Source organism: Haliaeetus leucocephalus, unplaced genomic scaffold (assembly GCF_000737465.1).
Source record: "Haliaeetus leucocephalus isolate CR32 unplaced genomic scaffold, Haliaeetus_leucocephalus-4.0 Scaffold140, whole genome shotgun sequence".
Lineage (NCBI taxonomy): Eukaryota > Metazoa > Chordata > Aves > Accipitriformes > Accipitridae > Haliaeetus > Haliaeetus leucocephalus.
This window is the reverse complement of record NW_010972576.1, coordinates 2,175,753-2,199,165: the sequence shown is the minus strand read 5'-3', so window position 1 is coordinate 2,199,165 and position 23,413 is coordinate 2,175,753. Positions and strand designations below refer to the sequence as shown.

The window sequence follows — 23,413 nt, the reverse complement described above, 5'->3', positions numbered from 1 at the left end:
TAGCATATGGCTATCCTTTCAGTATCTGAGCAAAACAAAATTTGGTGAACCTTATTGTCAACTATTACAATTTTCTAAGACAAACTTTTTCTGACAATTATCCATGCATTATATAGATCAAAAAATCTTTAAGAATCAGTAGGAGTTTATCCTATTAGGATTTCAGATAACATCTTAAAGACTAGAAAATATTTGAATATTAATTAATAAAATACAATTTTTTATTAAAGAGTCATCAGGCCCTCCAAGGTGATGGAAACATAGGTTAAACAAACAATATGCAGGTAAAGATATGATCCAAATTGAGTGTTCCCCTGCACTGTTTTCACTCAGACTATCCCATAAAGTCCACTCCTCTTTGGACTCTGAAACTGAAAGCTATGTGTCCCATGACTATGAAAAAAGCTAGACGTGACTTCAAGTACTTGACCTCTAAAAAGCTTTAGAAGTTCAAAGGCATATCCTACCCTTGGATATTCAAGGGAGGCTGCATTTCAAAGCCTTACACATGTTCTCTCCTGACAACACAGATTACTTTCTGCCATATCAAATCACCAAAGATATGAATGGCTGGTATGAAAAATGGAGACTTAGCTTACACAAAGTTGGGCACAGGTGGGAAAGAACCCTGAAAAAGGTGGCTTTAGAGAAAATGATCCAGGCTGTGGCTACACAACCAGAGTTATCTTTACACAGGAAACAGAAGGCAACAACGTGGAGATTTTGTCATACCCCAAATGAAGCATATTACCTTGCCCTGTAAACAGATTACCTTAGGTTAGTCTTCCAGTTAAGGGAAATCTCGCTTCAATCTAAGAGAGAGGCTGTGGGTCCTTCTACCCTCTCCTTCAGATAATTTCCTGAGGTGTTTTTTTTCATTAATGTATCACTTTGCATGAACTCAAACAAATTTGTCTACTGGCAAAGCATCAAATATCCTCCTTAGTTCCACAGAACCAGGGAAATTCCTCCTGAAACAGGCTTCATTCCATTTTTACTTTATCATTTGCACACAATCACACATGGTATTTTTAAATCTATCATATTAATTCATATGAAGAGGAATAAGCTGCACGTAGAGAAATACCTTGCTGCATGCAAGGAGAACTCTCTTGTTTAAAATAATGATAATCTAGCTAACTTTTCATCTCAGGAGTTCCATACTCTTTTCAAGCATTTTTTTACCAAAACACTTTCAAATCTTCCATTCTGCTAGTTCTTGAGTTTTCACTTATAAAATACTGTCTGATCACTGCAGTAGCCCGTCCCTGTACCTGTTCAAGATCAAAATCAATTCAATCTGAAACAAGAACATTCAGACATAGATACAGTATGTCAGATGAGGTTTAAGTAGTGTCATATATAATACTTTTTATTATTTTTCTATCTCTGCTAGGAAAACCTTCCTTGTTATGTTATGAACACATTTGTTTCTTTATGACATGTTGGTTACTCAAGTCATCATACAGTTGATTAACTTTTTTTTCCCCTTTTTCCATTGTTGTTTCAGAAATATAACCTTGATTATAGCAAAAAGGTTATTCTGAACCTGAAAGTCATTCAATTCCTTCAGCAATATATGCAGATCTATATCTTAGTAACTCTACTGGCAACATCTTGCCAAATCAGTAGCTTCCTTTTTTCTTCACAGGATGCTGTGATTTTTGTTAACCTATGTGGATTTAAAGAAAAAAACCCCATAATTATTTTTTTTTTTTTTACAATATGTAATTAAATTTTACATTTTAACAAACCTTTAAAAAGCTATTTTCAAAAATGCTGAGGAAGAAAGGGTAGAAAATTGCATTGATTTACTAAAGATGTATGCAACTGCATAATCAAAGAAGTCTTGTATCTTTTTGTACTGATCACTTGAATAGCTGCAATGTAAACACAGTTTTTAATTTGACTCTAGAGAATTAAATTTTAAGCTATAAACTATCTATCCACTGTTTTAAAAATGAAAATCTTTAATTTAAATAGTTAAACTGCTTGTAGTTCTAACCTGTGGAATATCTATGGCTAGCCAACATCTATATGGTCCAAAAAGTACACCTTCAGAAGATAAAATTTTCCTCATTTAAAGCCCAGTAGCGTCCCTTTGTCCCTGAAATTATTTCTGAAGAATTTGTGCATAAATGGGGATCAGTTCCAGTGTAGATTTTCTGGGGAAAAGAATTGAAAGAATTGCTCTCTACCTGGCAACAAACCTGAAGTTTGTCTTCCAAAAAATTTAAAACACTAGGGCTCTTTTAAGTACCAAATTGGTAATACTAAGTTATGTTCATTTGTGTAACACCCATGGACTTTTGCTTATTCATGTATCAGGGTACTAGATTATTAGTATGGTATTAGATAGATAGATAGATATCTAGATACCCATACAATTAACATTTCTCCTAAAGATCCCTATGTTCTTCACAGTAGGAATAATGATAGAGAATATTTTTTCATATTTCTGTCATGTAGACAAAATAGCAGGAAACTGTTGCTGTACATCTTCTGGGTTAAAAACCACTATTTTTTTTAATAAGATTCTTGAAAATGCTTCTGAATAAAGAAAAAGGGAAATAAGGGAAAAACAAACCACAAAGTTTCATTAAGTCATGTTGGAATAGATATGGATAGGTCTATTTTTAATATTTGATGCAGTTTAGTTTACAGCTGGTTCATCTAAGGAATTAGCTTTTCAGGTACTTGGTGAGCTATTTAAAATTTAAGGATTAAAAGCTCAAAGGAATTTATAAAAGAAGCCTACTTTTTATATTTATAAATTGAAAAGCAAAAAGACATTTGATCGACAGCAACCTCTGGTTTGGATCTCTTCAGAAAAGGGTCTAATAATTACCCACATTTATACTGCTAGTTATAATGGATGCATTAATTCCTTGCAAAGTCTCCTTAGAAACACTAGACTTTTAAGCATAATCAAAACAGACAGCTGGGTCCACCCTTTATGATAATGTGCCATGCAGCTTTATTAATCTGACCTTTGGAAAAAAATAAGAAATTTAATACTGCCCTACCATAATTGTTACTGGCAGGCATTTTAGCAGTCTTTAATTTGTACTTCACTTTAATATCTGCTTCCAGTTATGATGTAAACGTTAACAGGTTCTGACACTGTTAATAGTGTTCCAGTGTCTGAAGCAGTGGCAAAAGAGTGTGCTTGGAGTAAACTAGAACATGACCTTAATGGATAATGAAATGTATCAACCCTTGCTATTCAAAGAGTAAGGCAAAAAATGAATATTGTAATTGTTTCAACTGGCATCTGAGTGATATACAGTGCTGCAATAATTGGGAGTGAGGGTGGGGGGTGAAAATCATGTTCACCAGACTCATCCTTCAAGGTTATGTAAGTTCTGATTGTTCTTTAAGTTGCTTGCAAGAGATATCTGATGTGAGAAAATATGTTCCCAATATACAATCAATAGCATTCTAAACAATTCACAATGAATGCAAAAAGTAATTCTGTTTTAGATGGCATGAGTAAGGGAATTTCTCCTGTGTAACGCAAATATGTTGGTTTTCTTCTGCATAAGTGTTCTTAAAATAAATGTTTTATAGCCTATAAACAGCACAGAAAACCTATCTGCAAGTTATGTTAATAGCTATTAAACTTTAGTGTTTTAAATGTACAATAAAAAACAGTGGCACGGTACCTGAATTAAAAAGACATCTATTTACAGGTATTTATTTTAAAACAATGTAAGTTAAATAGAATTTATTTCTGAAATACCAGTACGTGTGATCTGTTGCTTCTGAATGTTATGTACTTTGCCCACACTTCACTTTTTCTTTCAGGACAATCACTCCTCTCCTTTAAATACTCTTTTAAGAACAGTCTAATTGAACTATTGTCTATATCAGTTTTTAAGTTCATATCTAAAAAAGCATGCTTGAGAGCTTGTAAAGATCCCTGTGGATTTTTAAAAGGATCTCTATGTATATCTTTTTCAGTGATATAAATACCGTAGCCTCCTTTTTGTTCACTAACAAGGTATTACAGCAGACTATTTTAGATAAGCTTATATTGAGACAATACTGAGATCTTCTGATAAAGCAAGGGTTATGCTATAGAAGAATAAAAAGAAATAATGAAAGTTGCTTTCCCCAAAATTCTAACATTGATTCTTTAGCTATTACATTGTATAGTTATTTACAAGTAAAATGTAATTTTCTATTGTAGCAGCATTATAATAATTTCTAACATACACTATTCTTTTTTAAAAATCTATTCTAAAAAGAAAACTTCAAGGTGTTAAGATATGAAGATTACCTTGCTTCAACAGTCCGCAACACAAAACACAAGTTGCTCTTTCTATCATTCCGATTTGATTATTTTTAGTCATAACAACTGCCTTCTGCAACACAAGTACTGTGAAATTACCTGGTCCCACTGGCTATTATATGCCAAACTTAACTAAGATACTCATGGTGATGATACAAAACATATTTTGCTCCTCATTACAAGAATACTAAGGTTCTGCAAAGGAGCAGGGTGTGCAGAAGAGGTGGGTAACATTTTAAACCAGTGTACCTAAATGCACCAAAGCCATGAGAGCTCTAAGCTTCACAGGGAATGACCCATTTTACATTCTTAGATTTCCATTGTAAGTGTAATCAAATTAATATTCACTACATGTGAGAAACATGACACGCATAGCCTACAGACATTGCACTAATGTTTATATTATGTATATTAAAGGATCCAAGTATACTTTCTCATTGCATTGCATTCTCTCTATGAATTTAGGGAAAGTCTTCAGTGCTCAAGAGCCAATTCAAATTACTTCATAAAGCCATCTGTGGTTTGTCTACCTCTTTTAAGAAGAAAGAAAGAAGTAAAACAAAGCTAGTATTACTGAAAATACACATATTTCAGAATATTTATTCTTTAAAGTGAAATTCAGTTGTCTTAAGCACAGAGGAGAATATTAATATAGGAAATTAAAAGCTTTTAGCATGAATTTTTAACTTTAAAAACTCAATATTATTAATAACAGAAGAACAGACTAACTTAAAGTCATGTTCATTAACTTTTCTCAGCCTACACCAGAAACAGTGGAAGAAACTCTCCAAAACATTTGCACTAGAGTGTTCAAGTTAAACAGTAGCTACTTTTACATAGAAGCTTTTAAACAAAATTTGCATGAAAAAAAATTTAAAAATTCAGTGTGCTAGTCAAACTGTACTGCTATTCAAAGTCATTTGTGGGTCACATATCATTAAAATTCAGACTACTAATACATTTAAATTTAAATAAGCAAAATTTCTACCTTCATCCTTTGAGTGACTTCTTTAAAGCTAGTAGAGTCTTAACAGGAATGAATATGTACGCCAGCAAGTAGTCAGGACTCCTCTCCCCTCCCCCCACCAGTGTTGAATCTCTTCTCTGCTGTATCTGTTCAAATGAAGTGTTTGTGCACTACTGAGAGATCTTCATGAATACTGCTGAAAAGATTCTCTCTACTCAAGTTCAAAATGTCTGCTCTGAAATAAATTTAACAATTTAACAGAATGTAACGTAAATTTTAGGAAGACATGGATGAATTTAAAAAAAAAAAACTAGACAGGGATACCAATCTCGTGTTAGCTCTACAATGCTACCACATACAGAAATAACCATTATATCTCTTGTTAGTATAGATATATCATTTTGCAGAAGAAGAATTCTTGCCTGGAATTTTGACACAGGCCATTTTTTTCCTTCCAAGTTTCTGAATGGCATGGATATTACATATGAGAAGAAAAATGAAGTCAGATGTCCATTTCTCTGCCTTAAAAATACCAAAAGATGAAAGAAGTTCTTTGTGTATATAATTCCTAAAGCTCCTAACAAGTCAGATACATCTCACATGAATTTCTTTCTATTAGGAATGCAATAAAACACAGTTGGAGAAAATTTTTGTCTTCACATTTTCTCCACTATCATTATATAAATAATACATATGTATATGATAATATATATGTAATATATATCAGTAGATATCTCTGTAGTGGTCATCAGCATATGTGTGACCCCCTCACATAGCTCTAGATTAGCGGCAGATATAATGGACATGTGCATGTAAGAAAAATTACAGACATATCTTGTTATTCCAATTCATTTTCTAAATATACAGCAACAGCTGTGAATTTTTCAGTAATTTACAAAAATTTTTCAGACTCATTCTGGCTCTTTTGTTTTCTAGTTATTAGCTTATTAGTATACATACTTGTTCATCGCAAAAGTGAACTTAGAAACTTTGGAGCCAGCCAACACAAAGTTATTTCTAACACCTACGCTGAAATATGGACACCAATTGTAATATAACACTCAAGAAATTCTATGTGATACTGTTCATCCCCTGACACCACCATGCTAAAACTGCAGACAATTTTTTCACTGTTATGGAATGTATGTCTGTATTTTAAAATACGGTAAATGCTGCAATTCTGTTATATTTGACCCATGCTGTACTTACTTGTTATTACTTGAGTACTTCTACTTACTTTCTTGACTAACATAAGGAACACTTACCCCAAGACAACAACCGGTGAGTCAAACATATTCTTGCAGTTTACTCTGTTTATCTGCATGGAAATACACTGGTAGCAAGTCTGACTAGGTTACTGTACAAATAATGCACTGTGTTGACAGACAGATCTTAAAAAAAATGCAATTCAGCTTCATCAATTAATGCCTTGTTTAAAATAAATAAGAAAGCCTTTTCACAAAGCTGTTTAGTAGAGCACAGACCTTGCTCTTAATGTATACTGTCAAAGTTTGGGTAATTGCACTGTTATCAAAGATATTTCCTAGAACTTATATCTGACCCTCTGACCCACACACTTCACTTTCTCACAATGAGCTTCAGGTCTGTTTAAAAATAAGATTGTAAGATTAACTGTTACATTAAAATTATCTTCACAGATAAAGAGTTATGTTTCTTTTCAATGCATGTCATAATCTGACTCCAAATTGATTCAGAACCTAGAAAAAAAAATGGCATTTTTACAGATGTTAATCATGCTAGAGCCATTCCAAGGTAATAATAAATAAATAAAACATCACAACATTCAGTTAATAACACTGTGTCTGTGGGTCTCTTCTAAGAGCATGGAAATGAAAAGGAATTGAGAATTGTTCAGGTGGAAGACAGAGCTGCATTTCTTATGGCAATCCTTAAGTGACAAGAGATTTGAGTTTCAGTTGCCTAGGCTTTGGAGGAGAATGGAATAGGATAAGAGGGATAGTATCTGACACACTTAATTCAAACAATCCTCATACCACTTCTTAAAACTTTATTCACTCAGGTAAATTGGAACATAATGACAAAGCAAAAACCTTCAGAACGAAGAATGCTGTAGGTCAGATTATTTACCAGCTGCACTCCAATGAAAATGACACTTTCAGACAAACATTTACTAGCCTGCCTGCTGTTACGTATATTCTCTAAAATACAACATTTTTTTCTGATATGTACTGCTCTACCAGAGAAGGGTTACTACAGTGTAGCAAACTAAAACATTAATCAATTCAGTCCAGGAGGACTGTAGTTCAGATTCTAACCGTACTCACATAATACAAGTCTGCTGAAATAGAAAATTAGAATAATTTGATTGAGCAGACATAATGAGTCACTGGATACATTACAGAAAGTAATGAAGTGCATTTTTTTGCCATAGTTAATTGGTTTAACATGACATAAGATGCTGATGCCATGTATTGTGCATCAGAATATACACAGCTTTGTCCATTATCAAAAATAATAACAGCCAGCCATATCACAGGATAGGCATAAGTTTGCTCATCCACGGGCATTTGAGAGTATCTCAAGAGAAGTTGTCACTTTTAAAAGTTATTGCTTTAATTGATGCCTTACTGGTTTTATCCCTTAAGTTCTTTCCATTTTGAGCAATCTTAAATTTTTTCACTCCTTTTCTTACGTTTATCACTGTATAGAAAAAGACTGCAACACTAATCTGGAATCCCAGACAAGGCCACAAATGTTGTGCAAGTATGCTAACTTTTTAAGCAGTAAAAAGCAAGTAAGATATGCAAGTGATGCCCATATGGTATCCTCTTTATTTTCGGTAGCTAAAAATTATAAAAGGAACAGATGTTTGTTAATGATATCAGAAGAGTCTGGCAACACGTTCATAATAATAGAGAATTATATTTTTGAAACTGATCTGTGAGTCAACAATGATTTCATATTCAGATTATTAAGGTAAGCATTAAATGAGAGGGACTGAATACAATTAGAAACTCAGGTTGTAATTAAAATACTGTCAGTCAATATTCTCCTGTTTAGTTTTGGGCATTAAGGATGTTCAAAGCTCAGATCAATCGTAGCTAGCAAAAATTTAAACAGTATACTATACAGTCAGTCTCCAAAGTGTACTTAAGTGTTCAAGTTAGTATCATTAAAATTATTTGCATGCACATTTTGCAAATGCTATGAAAAGTGTATGTTTTCCAAATGTTAGCTGAAGCAATTTTTATATCCTTCAGTAGCTGTTCTTTAAGTTCATAAAACAAATAGCCAAAGTTACACAAGTTATGTACAGTATCATCTCATTGATCAATATCAGCAAAATGACCACCTTACTCTCAAGCTATTGTGGTTTAACCCCAGCCAGCGACTAAGCACCACGCAGCCGCTCACTCACTTTCCCCCCACCCAGTGGGATGGGGGAGAGAAATGGAAGGAAAAAGGTAAATTTCGGGTTTTGAGATAAGAACAGTTTAATAGGACAGAAAGGAAGAAAATAATAATTATAATAATAAAATGACAACAATACTAATAAAAGGACTGGAATATACAAAAGAAGTGATGCACAATGCAATTGCTCACCACTTGCCAACTGAAGCCCAGTTAGTTCCTAAGCAGTGATCCACCCTCTCTGGCCAACTCCCCCCAGTTTATATACGAGGCATGACATCACATGGTATAGCATATTCCTTTAGCCAGTATGGGTCAGCTGTCCTGGCTGTGTCCCCTCCCAACTTCTTGTGCCCCTCCAGCCTTCTTGCTGGCTGGGCATGAGAAGCTGAAAAGTCCTTGACTTAGTCTAAACACCACTTGGCAACAGCTGAGAACATCAGTGTGTTACCAACATTCTTCTCATACTAAACCCAAAACATAACACTATACCAGCTACTAGAAAGAAAATTAATTCTATCCCAGCTGAAACCTGGACACAAACCTAATTCAAAACTGGTTTTTAGCTTTTTTGTTCTGGTAGATTTTCTCTGGTTTTGCTGCTGTTGTTTTTCAGAAACATGTATTAAACACTGCTTTTCTATACTGAAATTAATTTTAATTTCCTAATTAATTTTTGGTTCTTAACAGAAAAGTTCTCATCAGAAATGTTACCATTTAACTGAAATATTTTATCACTCATTTCCAGCATGCCTGTGTTTTTCCTGAGCAAAGGAATTGAGATGACTTTGAGGTTTGGCAAACAGTTGATATGTGTCACTAGTCAACCTTCTGGTTCTTTAGACATAAAAGTTTTCTGGAATAATGTTATCAGAAAAAAAATCCACTTTAAGTTATAATGTACTTTATTAAAAGCACCTGAAAGTCTCCAAAGTTAAGTGTAAGCTGGGAAGAAAATTCTGCACGTTGCTTAAATACAACACAATTTCTGATACTGGTAAACATTTTTTCATATCATTCCAAAAATACCTATTTCATCATCCACTATAGGTTTGGAATAAAATGTTCATTTGTCTGGAGGAGTTAACATTGGAGAAGAGAAGTCACAAAGGTAAAATTGTGACTCCAAACCAGCAAGTAAAATTTCGCAAGGCTTTAGTTGGTGATTGCTTGCCTTGTTATTTTTTTTCATATTAAAGACATGTTATGAAACTAATTTCATTTGTATTTTGCACTGGTGATAGTCATTTTCATGCATGAAAATTCTCAGAAATATAAGGAAGTTTGCCAGCGTACACTAAAATTGTAAAATGTTAACGTATTATTTTACATAAAAAGTGTTGCTTTTTTCTCAAACAGTGTACACAAAGATCTGTTATCCATTAAATGAAACAAAAAAAGAGTATCACAGATCAGAGAGAGATAGGATTAGTGTCAGAACAGGGCATGTTTGAGTATTGGCTTCTATTTTGGTGTGATTGACTTAGAGGCTGACAGCAGAAGTAACAGATGGGAAAAACAAGTGGGTCAGAAAAATGTCAGGAGAAAAAACAAACACTACAAACCAATAACTTCGTTACTAAAATATAAATAGGAATCAGATTTATTTTACAGCAATAAATGAAGTGAAATGAAAAATTACTAGGCATTTATAATATAATAAAAGATACAGGATGGTGCTTGTTATTAACATCTTGATCCTGCTGAAGTCAAAAGGCATTTGACTTTAATTTTGCTGCAAATCCTCCTCTTATGAAAATACAATCTTAAAGAAATTATTGGTAAAAATTAGATACTGAAATACTGATATCAATGGAAGTTACAAAGCACACCAGAGATTCCAGAGTTTCATTTGGTAGGGATGTTTAACATGAGCTGTAACTGTCGTCTGAATTAAGAAGATAGCATTGGTTCTGAAAGTTTTGGAACATTTAAGGAACCACAGAAAATGTTTGTGTCCTTTTAGCATATACAGCAGTTGTCATATGCGGAGAGTGTGAGGAATACTGTTAGAACCCCATCCCAAGAACCTGGGGATAATTTGCCTATCTCACAAGAACACACGCAGAGCACAACACATTAGGTACTGCATGTGAAGGGTAGTTCCTCACTGACAACGCAGGAACATTTATGCTGAAACATTAATTTAGCCTTGTTTTGTCCGAATCAACCAGTGTTTTAAGCAGAAACACTTTTAATGTCTTATATGCCCTAAGTTACAAGTGAAATAGAAATATCTTTCTGAAACTTTGCAGTGACATGGAAAGAGAACACATGGAAACAAATAAGAAATTTAAACAGAAAGCCAAAAAAACCCAAACAACAAAACCCCAAAAAAGCATTAAGCAATTAAGCATATCTGTATATATATTTTTTCAAAAGCCTACTCTGTGCATGAGTAGTCTTTCAGACCACTGAAATCTTCCAAGTTGAATTCTTAGTTTAGGCAGAGACATGCACAGCATGCAGGAAGTTTAGTAGATTAAAAATTTCCTCAAGAGATTTTACACAACAAATTTCCTCAAGAGATTTTACACAACAAATTTTGTGCAGCTGAGCACCAATTTCACTGCCTGTTTGGAGATAATGGATATCTCCTTTCCTTTGACTGTAGTTGTGGGCAACATTTTATAAGCCTTTGAAAATTGCTTCTGTGGTTAGTTAACTAAACTAACAGCTAATGATTATGATGGGCACTCCCAACTAGCTCATTATTTTATTCCTACTTTTACTTGTTCCTCACATATATACCATAATGACCATACATCTGGCAACAGGGGTGGTAGGGGTAGTGTGAAACAGCATAATATAAATGAAATAAAACATAAAAATCCACAAAGAATGTCCAACTTCAGGATCCTTCTTTGTAGATAGAGGCTTAAAGTTTGTTATTTCTCTAAAATTAAGTATTCACAGATATCTTATTTCTGTAATCTAATCTGAGCTTTCACAGTCTTTTATATAATTTGTATTAAGTCATAAGACAGGAAAGGTTTTTGAACAATACATCAAGGTTTTGAACTGACAACATCTAGAGATGATTCAACTATATATTGTATTACTTCAGAAAAGAAAATTATAAATCACAAACTGGTTGAAACTGAAGGGGTTTTTTTGGTTTATTTTACCATGCACACTCTTCAAATGAAGGAACATAGGTCCTTCAGATGATGTAAATTATGATATAATCATAAACAATGTAATTGTCCTGACACAACTCCAAACAACCATCAGATTTAGTTTGACTTTAGATGCCCGTGTATAGCTTTAGTGTGAGGGAAAGCAAGGAAATTGAGATTAATGAGTACTGTGATACATAAATAACCGAATTAAGAACAGCTAACTTTGGTGATATGATTAAGCTTTGCTTCCTAAGGCAATAAAAAAGATATAGGTTAGTTTGTCACTTAATTTCCTCCTCTCTTTGTAACATTTAACTGGTGTTCTTTCTTCTTCTACCTTCCCTTTGTTTTCCTTTTTAAAGTACATCATAGCCTACTTCTACAAGCAACTAAAATATCAAGACAAAAATCTTTGCCTCTGTTGGCGATTTTGCCTTTCACTGCTTGCTAAGCAAACTTTTAACAAAGACATTTGGGTGTTCTGTCTTTTAACAGACTTTATATTAGAAAGAAGCATGAAATCCACAATTTGAATTTCTGAACTCTTACAATTTTCTTGATACAAGGCTATTTCTTTAACCTGGATATTCTATTTTACGTAGTGCTTGGCCACTGGCACAGAGTAAGGTGCAGTGAAAGTATAAAAAAATTGTATGCAAAACCCACAGATGACAGTAGTTTTGCAAGGCAGCCTGCTAAGGACATGATTAATTTGTGAATAAATTAGAATCACATCCAGTTATAGATTCACTGAATGGAAAGGGAGAAGCTAAAGTGACGGTATTGATGTTTTATTGAAGTATAATAAGCATTCATAGTCGAGGACACAAACTTAGTGAGAAGCTGTGCAGCCCATGCCATCCAGAGTACAGCAGTCAGTCTTGTTCATCTCAAGCAGAGTTCCAAAAATAGTAGCTTATACATGTACTTTCTATATTTTATCCCCCTTTCCTAGATATATTTTTGTCATTTTGAATACCAAAATACTCAGCAAACAACCTGTCTGGATAATTTTTTACCAACAATGGATGTTAGATTTGTGATAATTACAAGAATCTCCACATTTTGAAAATAATAAGCACTTACCTTTATTTCTTGAGCTTTCCTGATTCTTTTCCTGCTGCAATTAAAAGTAGAAAAATATATTATTTACAGAATTAGTTACCACAAAAATCACAAACATACAAATCCAAAAGAGACAGTATAGTTCATCCTCCTTCCTGCTCCAAGATAAAATCAGCTACACTTTGCCTGCTACAGAAAGATTCCTATATAACTTGGTTTTAAACTCCCCTAGTATTTTTCATGTGTCTTTTTGGTTTGGGTTTTGTTGGGTTTTTTTTTTCACAATAACAGTGATTAAGCACTGGAACGCATTGTCCAAAGAGGCCATGCAGTCTCTGTCACTTTACCTCTATCTTGCGAGATGCTCATAATTCAACTGAACAAGACCCTGTACAACCTGATATAATTTTGAAGTTAGATCTGCTTCAAGCAACTGGTTGAACTAGGTAACTGTAGAGGCCACTGCCAGCCTAAATTATTCCATGATACAGAGAGGTTGTTCCAGAACCTGAATGAAACTTTGCCAAAATCCCCTCAACTACAAATAATATATTTTTTTCTTATTTTTCCTGACTTGCTTGCATCACAGTGAACATAGAAAATATTTAATCTTTAAAGGAAAACAAAGTCATCTTCTTTTGTTTCAGTTATCTTCCAGTCTTCTCTTCTTCTATTTTTAACAATTTTTTTAATATATGTTGCCTAAAGTACCCACTATTCCAATTCAGAATTGTCTAGAACTAAGAATTGTTTTAAAATACATCAGCTCTGTAACTGCATCAGCAACACATAACATATATTGACATATTTCAAAATAACATTTCCCTTCCAAAAAAACCCCAGTGTGACACAGCTGATTCACAGTCAACAAATTTTTCACTAGGATCCCCTTAGCTGTTCATTCTAACCCACCAATCTTTTCCCATAGCGCTGTTACCTAGTATTTCTCATTTTGAATTTTCTTTGAAATACCATTGTATTATTTTTCTGTAAAAATGTGTTTTAAAATAACTTAAAAATAGGTTAGGAGATAAGAGGAAAAGATTCCTTTTACTGAGGGAACACCATTCCACATCGAGAAAACAATCAGCTGATAAAGCTTCTGAATCTCTTTTTTGAATAAGCAGAGCAAGTCATTCGCACACCTACATCCAGAAGACTAAACCTGAGCAAGTTGTTCACGGAGTAAGAGATTTTATATTTCTTCTTATGTAAAAATACCTATCTTCTACATCTTGAAGACCAAATTTGCATTTCTATTATTCCTTAAAAAGTCTGTGTTTGAGACGTTGGTTGTGTAAGTCTTTTAGTTATTATTTCTAATGACAAGAACAGGAAAGGAGGGCAGAGAGCCGGAGAGAAAATTAAGACAAGAGTTAGCATTGGGGTACCTTGCAACCCAAATCATTCTATGATTATGATTGACCAGTATCACATCATCGCACATGGTATGAAACAACTCACAGGTAATTTAAAACCTCACAGTGGTGGATATTTCTTCCATATTCCAGTTAAAACAATAACAGTTGTATAACTCATATATATTAATATAGTATTAGTTCTCAATACTAATACAAAGAACTGAAATTATGTCAACCAGTGGGTATGTGTGAACTTATTGCATATATGAAATGGGTCACGGCTAGCCTAAGTAGGCATTTGACAGTTTACGAAGTAATAGGCAAATGCTTGCGAGGCTGATAATTAGGAATCCAGCAAATGTAAGTAAGTGTGTGTAAGGTTTGTGCAGCGGGGTTTTTTGGTAGCGGGGGAGGGGACTGCAGGGGTGGCTCCTGTGAGAAGGTGGTAGAAGCTTCCCCAGCTCCAAGTCAGACCCACCTCTGGCCCAGACCAAGCCCATCAGCGACCGTGGTAGCGCCTCTGGGAGAACAGATTTAAGAAGGGGAACCTGCAGTGAGCAGGGGGATTGGAATGTGAGAGGAACCCCTCTGCAGACACCGAGGCCAGTGAGGAAGGAGGGGAGGAGGAGCGGGGGAGGGGGGGATGGCCCTGCAGCCCGTGGTGAGACGGCAGGCTGTGTCCCCCAAGCCCATGGAGGGGAGTGGGGGAGCAGATGCCCACCTGCAGCCCGGGGAGGAGCCCACGCCGGAGCAGGGGGATGCCCCCCAAAATGGCCGTGACTCCATGGGAAAGCCCGCGCTGGAGCAGCCTGTGCCTGAAGATTGGCCTGCAGAAAGGACCCACGCCAGGGAAGTTTGTGAGGAACTGCAGCCCGCAGAAAGGACCCACGTTGGAAACCTCCGTGAAGGACTGTCTTCTGTGGGAGGGACCCCAGACTGGAGCAGGGGATGAGTGAGGAGTCCTCCCCCTGAAGAGGAAGGAGCAGCAGAGACAAGGTGTGGGGAGCTGACCCCAACCCCCGTTCCCTGTCCCCCTGCACCACTGTGGGGGGAGGAGGAGGTAGAGAGAACTGGGAGTGGAGTTGAGCCAGGAAGGAGGGAGGGGTGGGGGGAAGGTGTCCTAAGGTTTGTTTTACTTCTTAATATCCTTGTTTTGTTTTGATGTGTAGGAAATGAAATTGATTTTGTTTCTTCCCCAAGTTAGGCCTGTCTTTTACCCATGACCATAAGTGGTGAGTGATCCCTCTTTGTCCTTGTATTGACCCATGAGCCTTTCTTTATATTTTCTCCTCAAGCCACCATGGCCGGCGGGGGGAGGAGTGAGCGAGCAGCTGCGTGGTGCTTTGTTACCGGCTGGGCTTATACCACGACAGTAAGCAAGAGAGAAAAAAGGAGAATAAGCACAGTAAAAGTGCCTGTACCAAGCACAATACCTGAGGATGAGACACAGGCCTTTGGATGGCACATGATAACTCCATTATGAGCTGAATATAAGGTGGCTGAACAGTGAAAGCTGATACAGTGCTCACTACAGGACAGCAGTAGGGCTTGAAAACCATAGGCAGAAGGGCCAGGCTAAAACTATGAACCAATTAATTAGTTCCTGAGAGAAGTATCACATTAAATACAGGACAAGTTAACTGATTGTTTCCAGGAATTGGGAAAATATTTCACCTATCTGGAGGATGCTGTTTTATCTTAAAGGTACCAACACAACCTCTTAGGCTGACCCACTTATTTCTAGTTCAGGTCAGAGTATTGGGCATACCTATCCAGCCTCAAGCTTCCTATAAATATACATTCTGATAATTTTTCAGAAAACTTTTTACCTTTTGTAACTTTACTTGCACAATTCTTCTACAAGTTGCTGAATAATGAAGTCTAAGTGCTGCTGAAGTTACTTCTTTTATATTTGAGCAAGTATTTATTAAGCCATATTTTCTAGTTATATTACTTGTTTCACATGCTAAAATATTGAATGAAAATCCGTTTGAAAATTAATGGCATATTTACATAGTAACTTATTTTTTTAAGCAGCATATCTTAAATGCTCTACTTTCCATATCTGAAGTGTTACGACAATGTCTTACTAAAGAGCCTGATTTCCCTCCTTAGTATTAGTAGTAAAAACTCATTCATAAGAAAGAAACAAGTAAAATACACACTGAAATTAAAAAATAAAAAAAAAAAAAAAAAGAAGAAAAAAAAGCAGCAAGTTCACAAGTTCATAATTTCATTTACTGAAGGACTCACTCTGAATACTGTGAAACTACAACTAAAGTTCATGAGTCTTCTGTTTATTCATTTTGATTTCACTGTCTGACACACATCCTGTTGTTTGCTTGGCAAACATTGAAGAATTATTTCCCACTCAAGCAATAACTGCTACCATAGCATGTTCTAATTGAATTTTTAGGTTTATTTTATTTTCTGACTGACAAGTTATTTCTTCAGAAATGCTGAAGTCCACGTAACATGAAAGTTTGAAAGTATGCAACTCAATTCACTAAACGCCTTCATATCACCTACATGAGAATAATCACAGTAAACAATTTGCTACATATCCTGATATTCAGTGTTAAGTATACACTGAGCTAGTTGTCTTCAACAGCGTGAGAAAAACCTATGAGAATTTACTCAAGGCACTAATCTGCCCCCCAAATTTCAAGCTTTGGTTTTACACAATAGTTGCTCAAAGAGATGCTCCTTTTTCTTTTTCTATTACAGGATACTTTTGTTTGTTTTTAATTTGAAGAAAAAGAGGAAATCAGATAACTTTTTTTTTTGCTTTTGTTGCAATTTATAAGGTGTATTTTTAATATTCTATAACCTATTGATAACAAAGAGAGCGTACTGATTACACTTCAGTACTAATTGCACTGTTTTATTCTGTCTATTTACACTAAGGATTTGTTATTATGGTGCTCATATTAGGTTCCTTCCGTCTTAAATATGCCCACATTGTACATATAAATCTATGGAAAGACGTTAATGTCTACACCAATACATATGTATTTTAACAGTATACGTTTTGATAGCATTTTTCCCAGTTAGCATGCAAATAATTTCAGAATAAGACTTACTACCTATCTTTGAGTAATATAGAAAAATATCACCTGAAACTAATTCTGTGCACTCACATAGGTGTTTAAACTTTACCAAGGAGATTTGAAACTGATGAAAAGAATAAAGCTACAATCAATAATAAAAAAGTATTTTATAATTCACAGGGACATAGAAATGTTTAGCTACCATTAACTTAAACAATGAGGCCATCTAATCTACGAATAACTAAAATGTATTGTTTCAACTTTTCTCATTTTGTAAAATAATATGGGTAATGATGCAGTATTTGTGGTGTTCCCTGCAACCTGATCTTACAAATCTAAGTCAATGACTTTTTTCTTGTTCTTTCAAAACAAAGATGTGTGTCAAAACCTGTACCTATCTGGAAAGTATGTTTTCAGATTTCTCCATGACTATGCTAGAAATACTGGTCAGATACTTAAAAAAAACAAACCAAAAAACAACAAACAAACAAAGTACTTCTGCCTTTATTGACAATAAAACATGGTGTACTACATTGTAAAGCATTTTCATGTACATGCTTAATGTTTCCTAAATACAATGAATGGTATTTCCTGAAATACAGGATATGATATGACAGGCTGAATTTAAAAGTAACTCTAAAGCTCTGATTTTCATGCTGTACTAAAACTAAAGCAACAGTTTTAGTATTGCTTAACTCTTTTGATGTTTCTTTTTAAACTACAGTCAGCATTTGGTTTAGAAGATCTATCTAGTACTTTCTTCTAGTCTTCATAAAGGAGAATTTGGTTTTATTTTCATTTTTTATCTCTTGAGAAGTCAGAGTGAAACTTAAGACTTTAATAGGCCAATGTAAACTCAGTTGAATCTTATTCATGATAAGCAGTCTGTGCTTATTAAAAAACAAACAAACAAAAAAGGATTTAGAGACAAGGTGTAGCCATGTTAGCATTCAGATACTGTAATTTGTAGGCTCCATGAACACTGTTTAGTCCCACAAAGCTCACTACAGTTTTCTCCCTTCCTTTAGTTTGCAATTAGAAGAATGGAATTTTTTTCCAACAAAGCTGCAAAGCCTATAATGTCTGCTGCTTACACTACAATAAGTAGATTCTGAAGACTTAATCTAAGCATTGATTACTAGATCAGAGTAGCCTTGCCCGAAAGCAATCTTAAAAATCAAATCTTGGTATCAAAGGAGAAGAGAAACACTAAAAAGGATGAGAAAGACTTTTTAGGAAGAACAGAGTGCAGCAAGCTCAGCAAAGTTAGGAAAGGAAAGAAAATTACTTGGATGAAATTTTAAAATTACAAAAAACCCCAGGATTTTTAATGGAATGTGTTAAGATTTCAGTGACCCCCCCAAAAAAACAAATTTCAAGGAAAGAAGGCATTAGCTGAAAATATCTTTTATTTTCTTTATAGAAATTATTTTTTCTAATATCTTTATTTTCTTTAATTTCAGATGAAGATTTTTGAGCAGCTTTTTATGGCTTAGTTTTCTCAAAAGAATGAATTTTAATTTTAAGCTGACATTCAATCTATTAAGAAAAACCTTTGCTAGCAGATCATAGACCAGCCTCAGTGTGATATGCCTTGGGCCAGCAAGACACTTGGTAGCAGCAAAGTGCATCCAGATGGAAAGAGGTCTTTAAGCCTGAACTTATTTCAAGATTACCCAGTGATTAGACTGGGTGTAGCATCTCTGAACTGTGAAATTAACCTTCTGCCTAGGGAAAGCCTGCTATAATATTAGACTTTTCAACTGAAAACACAGAGTTAAAAAATATAGAAAAATTTATACTGAAGATGATTAAATATAGACTCTTTCTTATTGAAAGTATGTGAATTAATTTATGCAGAAAACCACTAAGAAGCAAAAACTTATGTTAGCAAGTAAATGTTATAAGCACCTATAAGTTAGGAAAATTAAGTTCAGAAGCTCAGGGAAATAGGAACATCTCGTCCTGATGGGAAACAAACAAACCAACCAACCTCTCTCAGAGTCCTGGAATGTGAGAAAGGTAAACAAACATTTGTTCACCACGACAGATAATTCCACTTGCATTTGTACAGCATGTTAGGGTTTTCATGATAGTTGGCCTGAAAATAAAAAAATTCTACCCATATGCTATTAGAAAGCATGTAAATAAGTAAACATCACTGTATTAAGTAAAACATATTAATTCTGTATAAACACTGTGGTGTGGAGGAGTTAATAAACCTGCTTTTACATACATTTCTGTTTTCCCCTGTATTGCATTATGATATATAAACAAAATATTTTCACCTCACTTATTAACAATCAAAGAAATTATATATATTTACTGTCTAAATAACACTGGAATGATTACATGAACCACAATATTATATTGTTCTCTATTGCTACAAGTCATCTGTAAGCAGAACAAATCATCTTGCATCCCAGGAGTTTTTATCTGCTTCAAAATAGCAAAATAGTTTTGAATTTAACAGTCTCCAACCAAATTAATCAGACAAGTTGCATGGCTTTGCATGGTTTTGTGTTGCATCATATTGTAGCAGCCTGATGAAACGTATCGATGCAGAACATATTAGAACTGTAAAAAACCTTTCTTGTGTGTCCAACAGACTGAATTCAATGTAAACTTTTTAAAAAACAGCGGATAAAAGTGGAGAAAATGTCAAATTTTCTGCTGTGTTTGTGAACTAAAGAAGATCACGGATGGCTGACCACACAAATTGCTATTCTGGCAAATCATAAGTTATAAACTATTTGCAATATATATCAAACTAGGCTCTGTAAAGAAAGTGATTTAAATATATACAGAAATGCTTTTGTAAGTTATAAAAGTTCCTTTTCTAGTGCTATTTTCTCTTTGTCTTAACAGACAAATAGCATCAATATCTCTTAAAACATCCTATCATTTTGACATCATCACTGTTCAGAAATGATGTTTGATAAATAATATTGGCATAGTATCTTATTTTATTTGGAAAAAGGGCTTCATATTATCAATAAGGTGAGTAGAGCAGGATGGTCAAAGGGGCTCTTAATGTACAGTGATTCCAAAGAAGGTACACAGCTATTTATAAAAAAGACCAGAGCTGATCTGTAAAGGTAGGTAATATTCTAGGACTAACAAAAATCCACCAGCCATTTTAGAAATAGTAAAGCTAGTTTCTTAGCCCCATTTCAATACCTATCATGTGCATTCTGTTTGTGTTTCCCTTTTTGAAAGAAGAGATAGTATTTATAACTATGAACGTTGCACATAGAAGCATATTGACTTCCACTTAATTCTGTGTTTTTAAAAGACAAACTACATACTTTTATTACATCTAGAACCTCACTCATCAATCTGCCTGAATCATGTGCTGAGGATCTGGGTATGTGTTTGCCAGAGTGGGCTAGTGATAAAGAAGAGGAGCCTTATTTCTTTCTTGCAAAACTCAGGCAAAGTCTCCTTTTCCATGCTGGATGTATTTAAAAAGTAGCTGCTGAATTAATGGAATTCTTAAAATAAACAAAGTGCTAATTAGCCTAAAACATATGGTAGATTGTCCTTGATATGTGACAAAAATTAAAATAATTTAATAAACATAAACCACTAATCACAGAAACGTTGACGAAAGAGGGAGTGCAAACTTTTTTGCTTGATTAACATTTTATAATGAAAATTTATTGTTAATCATATCATAAAATGTAGTTCAAATGCAGAAAATTAGTTGTGTATTCATTACCATTAATGTTCATTCTGCAGTGGGGGTACTTTATTACTATATAGTAACTTTAAAAAAATAATTAAAGGAATAATTGTCATTGAAGATAACATTTCATTGAGAGAGGTACCAAGATAGTTATTTCTACCACGTTGTTAAAACATATACAGGCCATGGTAGTTGAAGAACAACTTATTAGCTTCTATTAATACAACAGCTTTAATTACAAGAAATCTGAATTATACATGTACAGAAACTTCATATTCATGGATGAAATAGTAGCATGGTCACTGCCATAGAGAACAAGTGCACATACTGCACAGGACAATTTGGTAAACTATGCTCAGAATGAATTTGATCAATGACATTATGCTGAACATTTGTGTTTCAAAAAAGTTTCACAGAACCAGACTTCATCAGACTCTCAGCAACTGCAGTACAACTGCAATTTAAACTAAAAATGATGCAAAGCAGAAGCAACATTTATAGTTGTAAAGCTATTCTGTTAAGTAGCAGTAAGCAGGGCCTTGCTTACTACAGTAAGGAAGAAAGAATGAGCAAAAAGTGATCCATTTTCCTGTTGTTCTTGTCAGAACACTACCACAGAAAGCTTCGTAATTTAATATTTACAACAGGATTCTTGCACTGGTATTCTGCACACACAGCTCAGTCTTGTTAGAGATTGCCACCATTTATGGCAGCAACTTCTGGGAAAATAATATGCCACGGGTTGTTCTTGTATCAATTAATGCATCACATGAATATAAGACTGTGTGAAGGAAACAAGATGCAGACCAAGGTGGCTAGGCAGAAATAAGGAAAAGTATAAAGCTGTTGGAAGTTTTCAGAATTAATGACATTCCCAGGATTACGTATTACTAGATATTGCAGTCTTAGAGTAAGCCTTACAGGCTTCTGGAGGAAACTTGAAGAAGTCTTATGGAAGAGACCCAACAGTATTTGGGAAACCTAGATACAAGAGTGAAAGATTTGTTTCATTAAAAACAAAACAACAAAAAACCCAACCACAGAGGTAGGGGTGGGGGGAACTGTGAAATCAGCTGATTTGGTTCTTGGTTTGCTGACTTAGATCCCTGAGGAATATGAAGAACAATCATGGCAAACCCAGGAAGGGGAGTATGAAGCAGTTGTTCCTCTGCACGCAGGAAATTACAACCCCTCAAAGCAAAGGGGAAGCAGAGAGGAAATAAAGATATGCCAAAGTTCCACATCATCTTGTCTATGCCTATATACTTTTAAGGAAAACTATCTCCAGACCAGGCTTCAACAAAGCATGCACTTTCTTCCATCCACAGAAGTTCTACACAAAGGCTAATCCACAGTTTTTCTATTTAGGCATGTCTGACTGTGCATTGAAACAAATCACCTACATGTGTTGGTAAGGCACATACCAGTCTTAAAGGCAGCCTTGGACCATGTAAAGCAGAGCAGACAAAGCCTTTGTCCTCAAGGCAAAACAATTGCTCTGGCCTAAAGTTACAGTCTAACTCCTAATGTTCTTCTGTACCAACTGACTTGAAGTAGCTTCATGCTATTGTCACAGTAACATTGTATACACCAAATGTATACACCACGTATTACATTCTACAAAATAATACTTCTTTTCCAAAATAGGCAGAGAGAGAAAGATTAATGCATTTTAAAAGCAACAATTTTTCTGTTAAAATTGTTCATGATTCATGTGGATGCATTTCCTAAAACTGCTGCCTAGAGTAAAACACAGTGGGCTGCAGGCTGCAGGTAGCTCCCAAAAGAAATAAGCACCCTAGAGTTAGGCCTATGTGCCCTAATTACTATTGCAGTTGAAAAGAAGCTGAGATGTAGTTTTGATTTTTACCTTATCTTTAAGTTCAAGGATTCTCATTTCACTAAATCATTACTTTTTAGTAGGACTGTAAAGTTTTCTATTGTCCTTTTATTTCTGATGTAAGATCTTGTCCAAGAGAAATCTTAAGGATTCTACGGGCCAAATAAATCAGTAGGCAAAGGCCAAATACAGTGTTTCCTTCATTTTACTGAAGCAGAGAAGGGCCTGTTTTCCAAATCCTGTCTTTTTTAAAATGGAAAAATCAGACAAAATCTTCATGTTGACTTTAAGGATCAATTCTTCCACGGGCTGTTACCCTTCTATACACACACTGCTTTCATTAGGACAATTGTCCTAAAACAACTGGCCACAGTTCTGACCTAAATAAGGAAAAAAAAAACCCAAACCAACAAATCAACAGAACATACATAGAAGCTTACTCTGGGTAAATTTTTTAGGCAGCTCACTCTTACAGAAACACAACGTAACTATAGCTTCTTTAATATGATGACTTCATACTTTGTTCTTTGATGACAGACCAAATCCATGTGAAATTTATAAGCAGTTTCATTGCACGTGACGAAAAAAGTTCTACCAATTTTATATGGCTGTGCAGTGTTGCTGTTTTTATAA

The 23,413-nt window shown here is 34.8% G+C and overlaps 1 protein-coding gene across 3 annotated transcripts in view; it reads right to left on the bottom strand.

Annotated features, from left to right (window-relative positions):
- FSTL5 (follistatin-like 5) overlaps positions 1 to 23,413 on the bottom strand; it is a 306,883-nt gene that overhangs the window by 269,096 nt on the left and 14,374 nt on the right. For 2 of the 3 annotated variants that reach the window (XM_010586081.1, XM_010586082.1), the window contains exon 2: positions 12,863 to 12,893. In XM_010586081.1, the coding sequence (XP_010584383.1) occupies positions 12,863 to 12,893 (31 nt within the window). Of the gene's footprint in view, positions 1 to 12,862; positions 12,897 to 23,413 lie in introns of all 3 variants that reach the window. The other variant, XM_010586080.1, reaches the window with a different exon arrangement.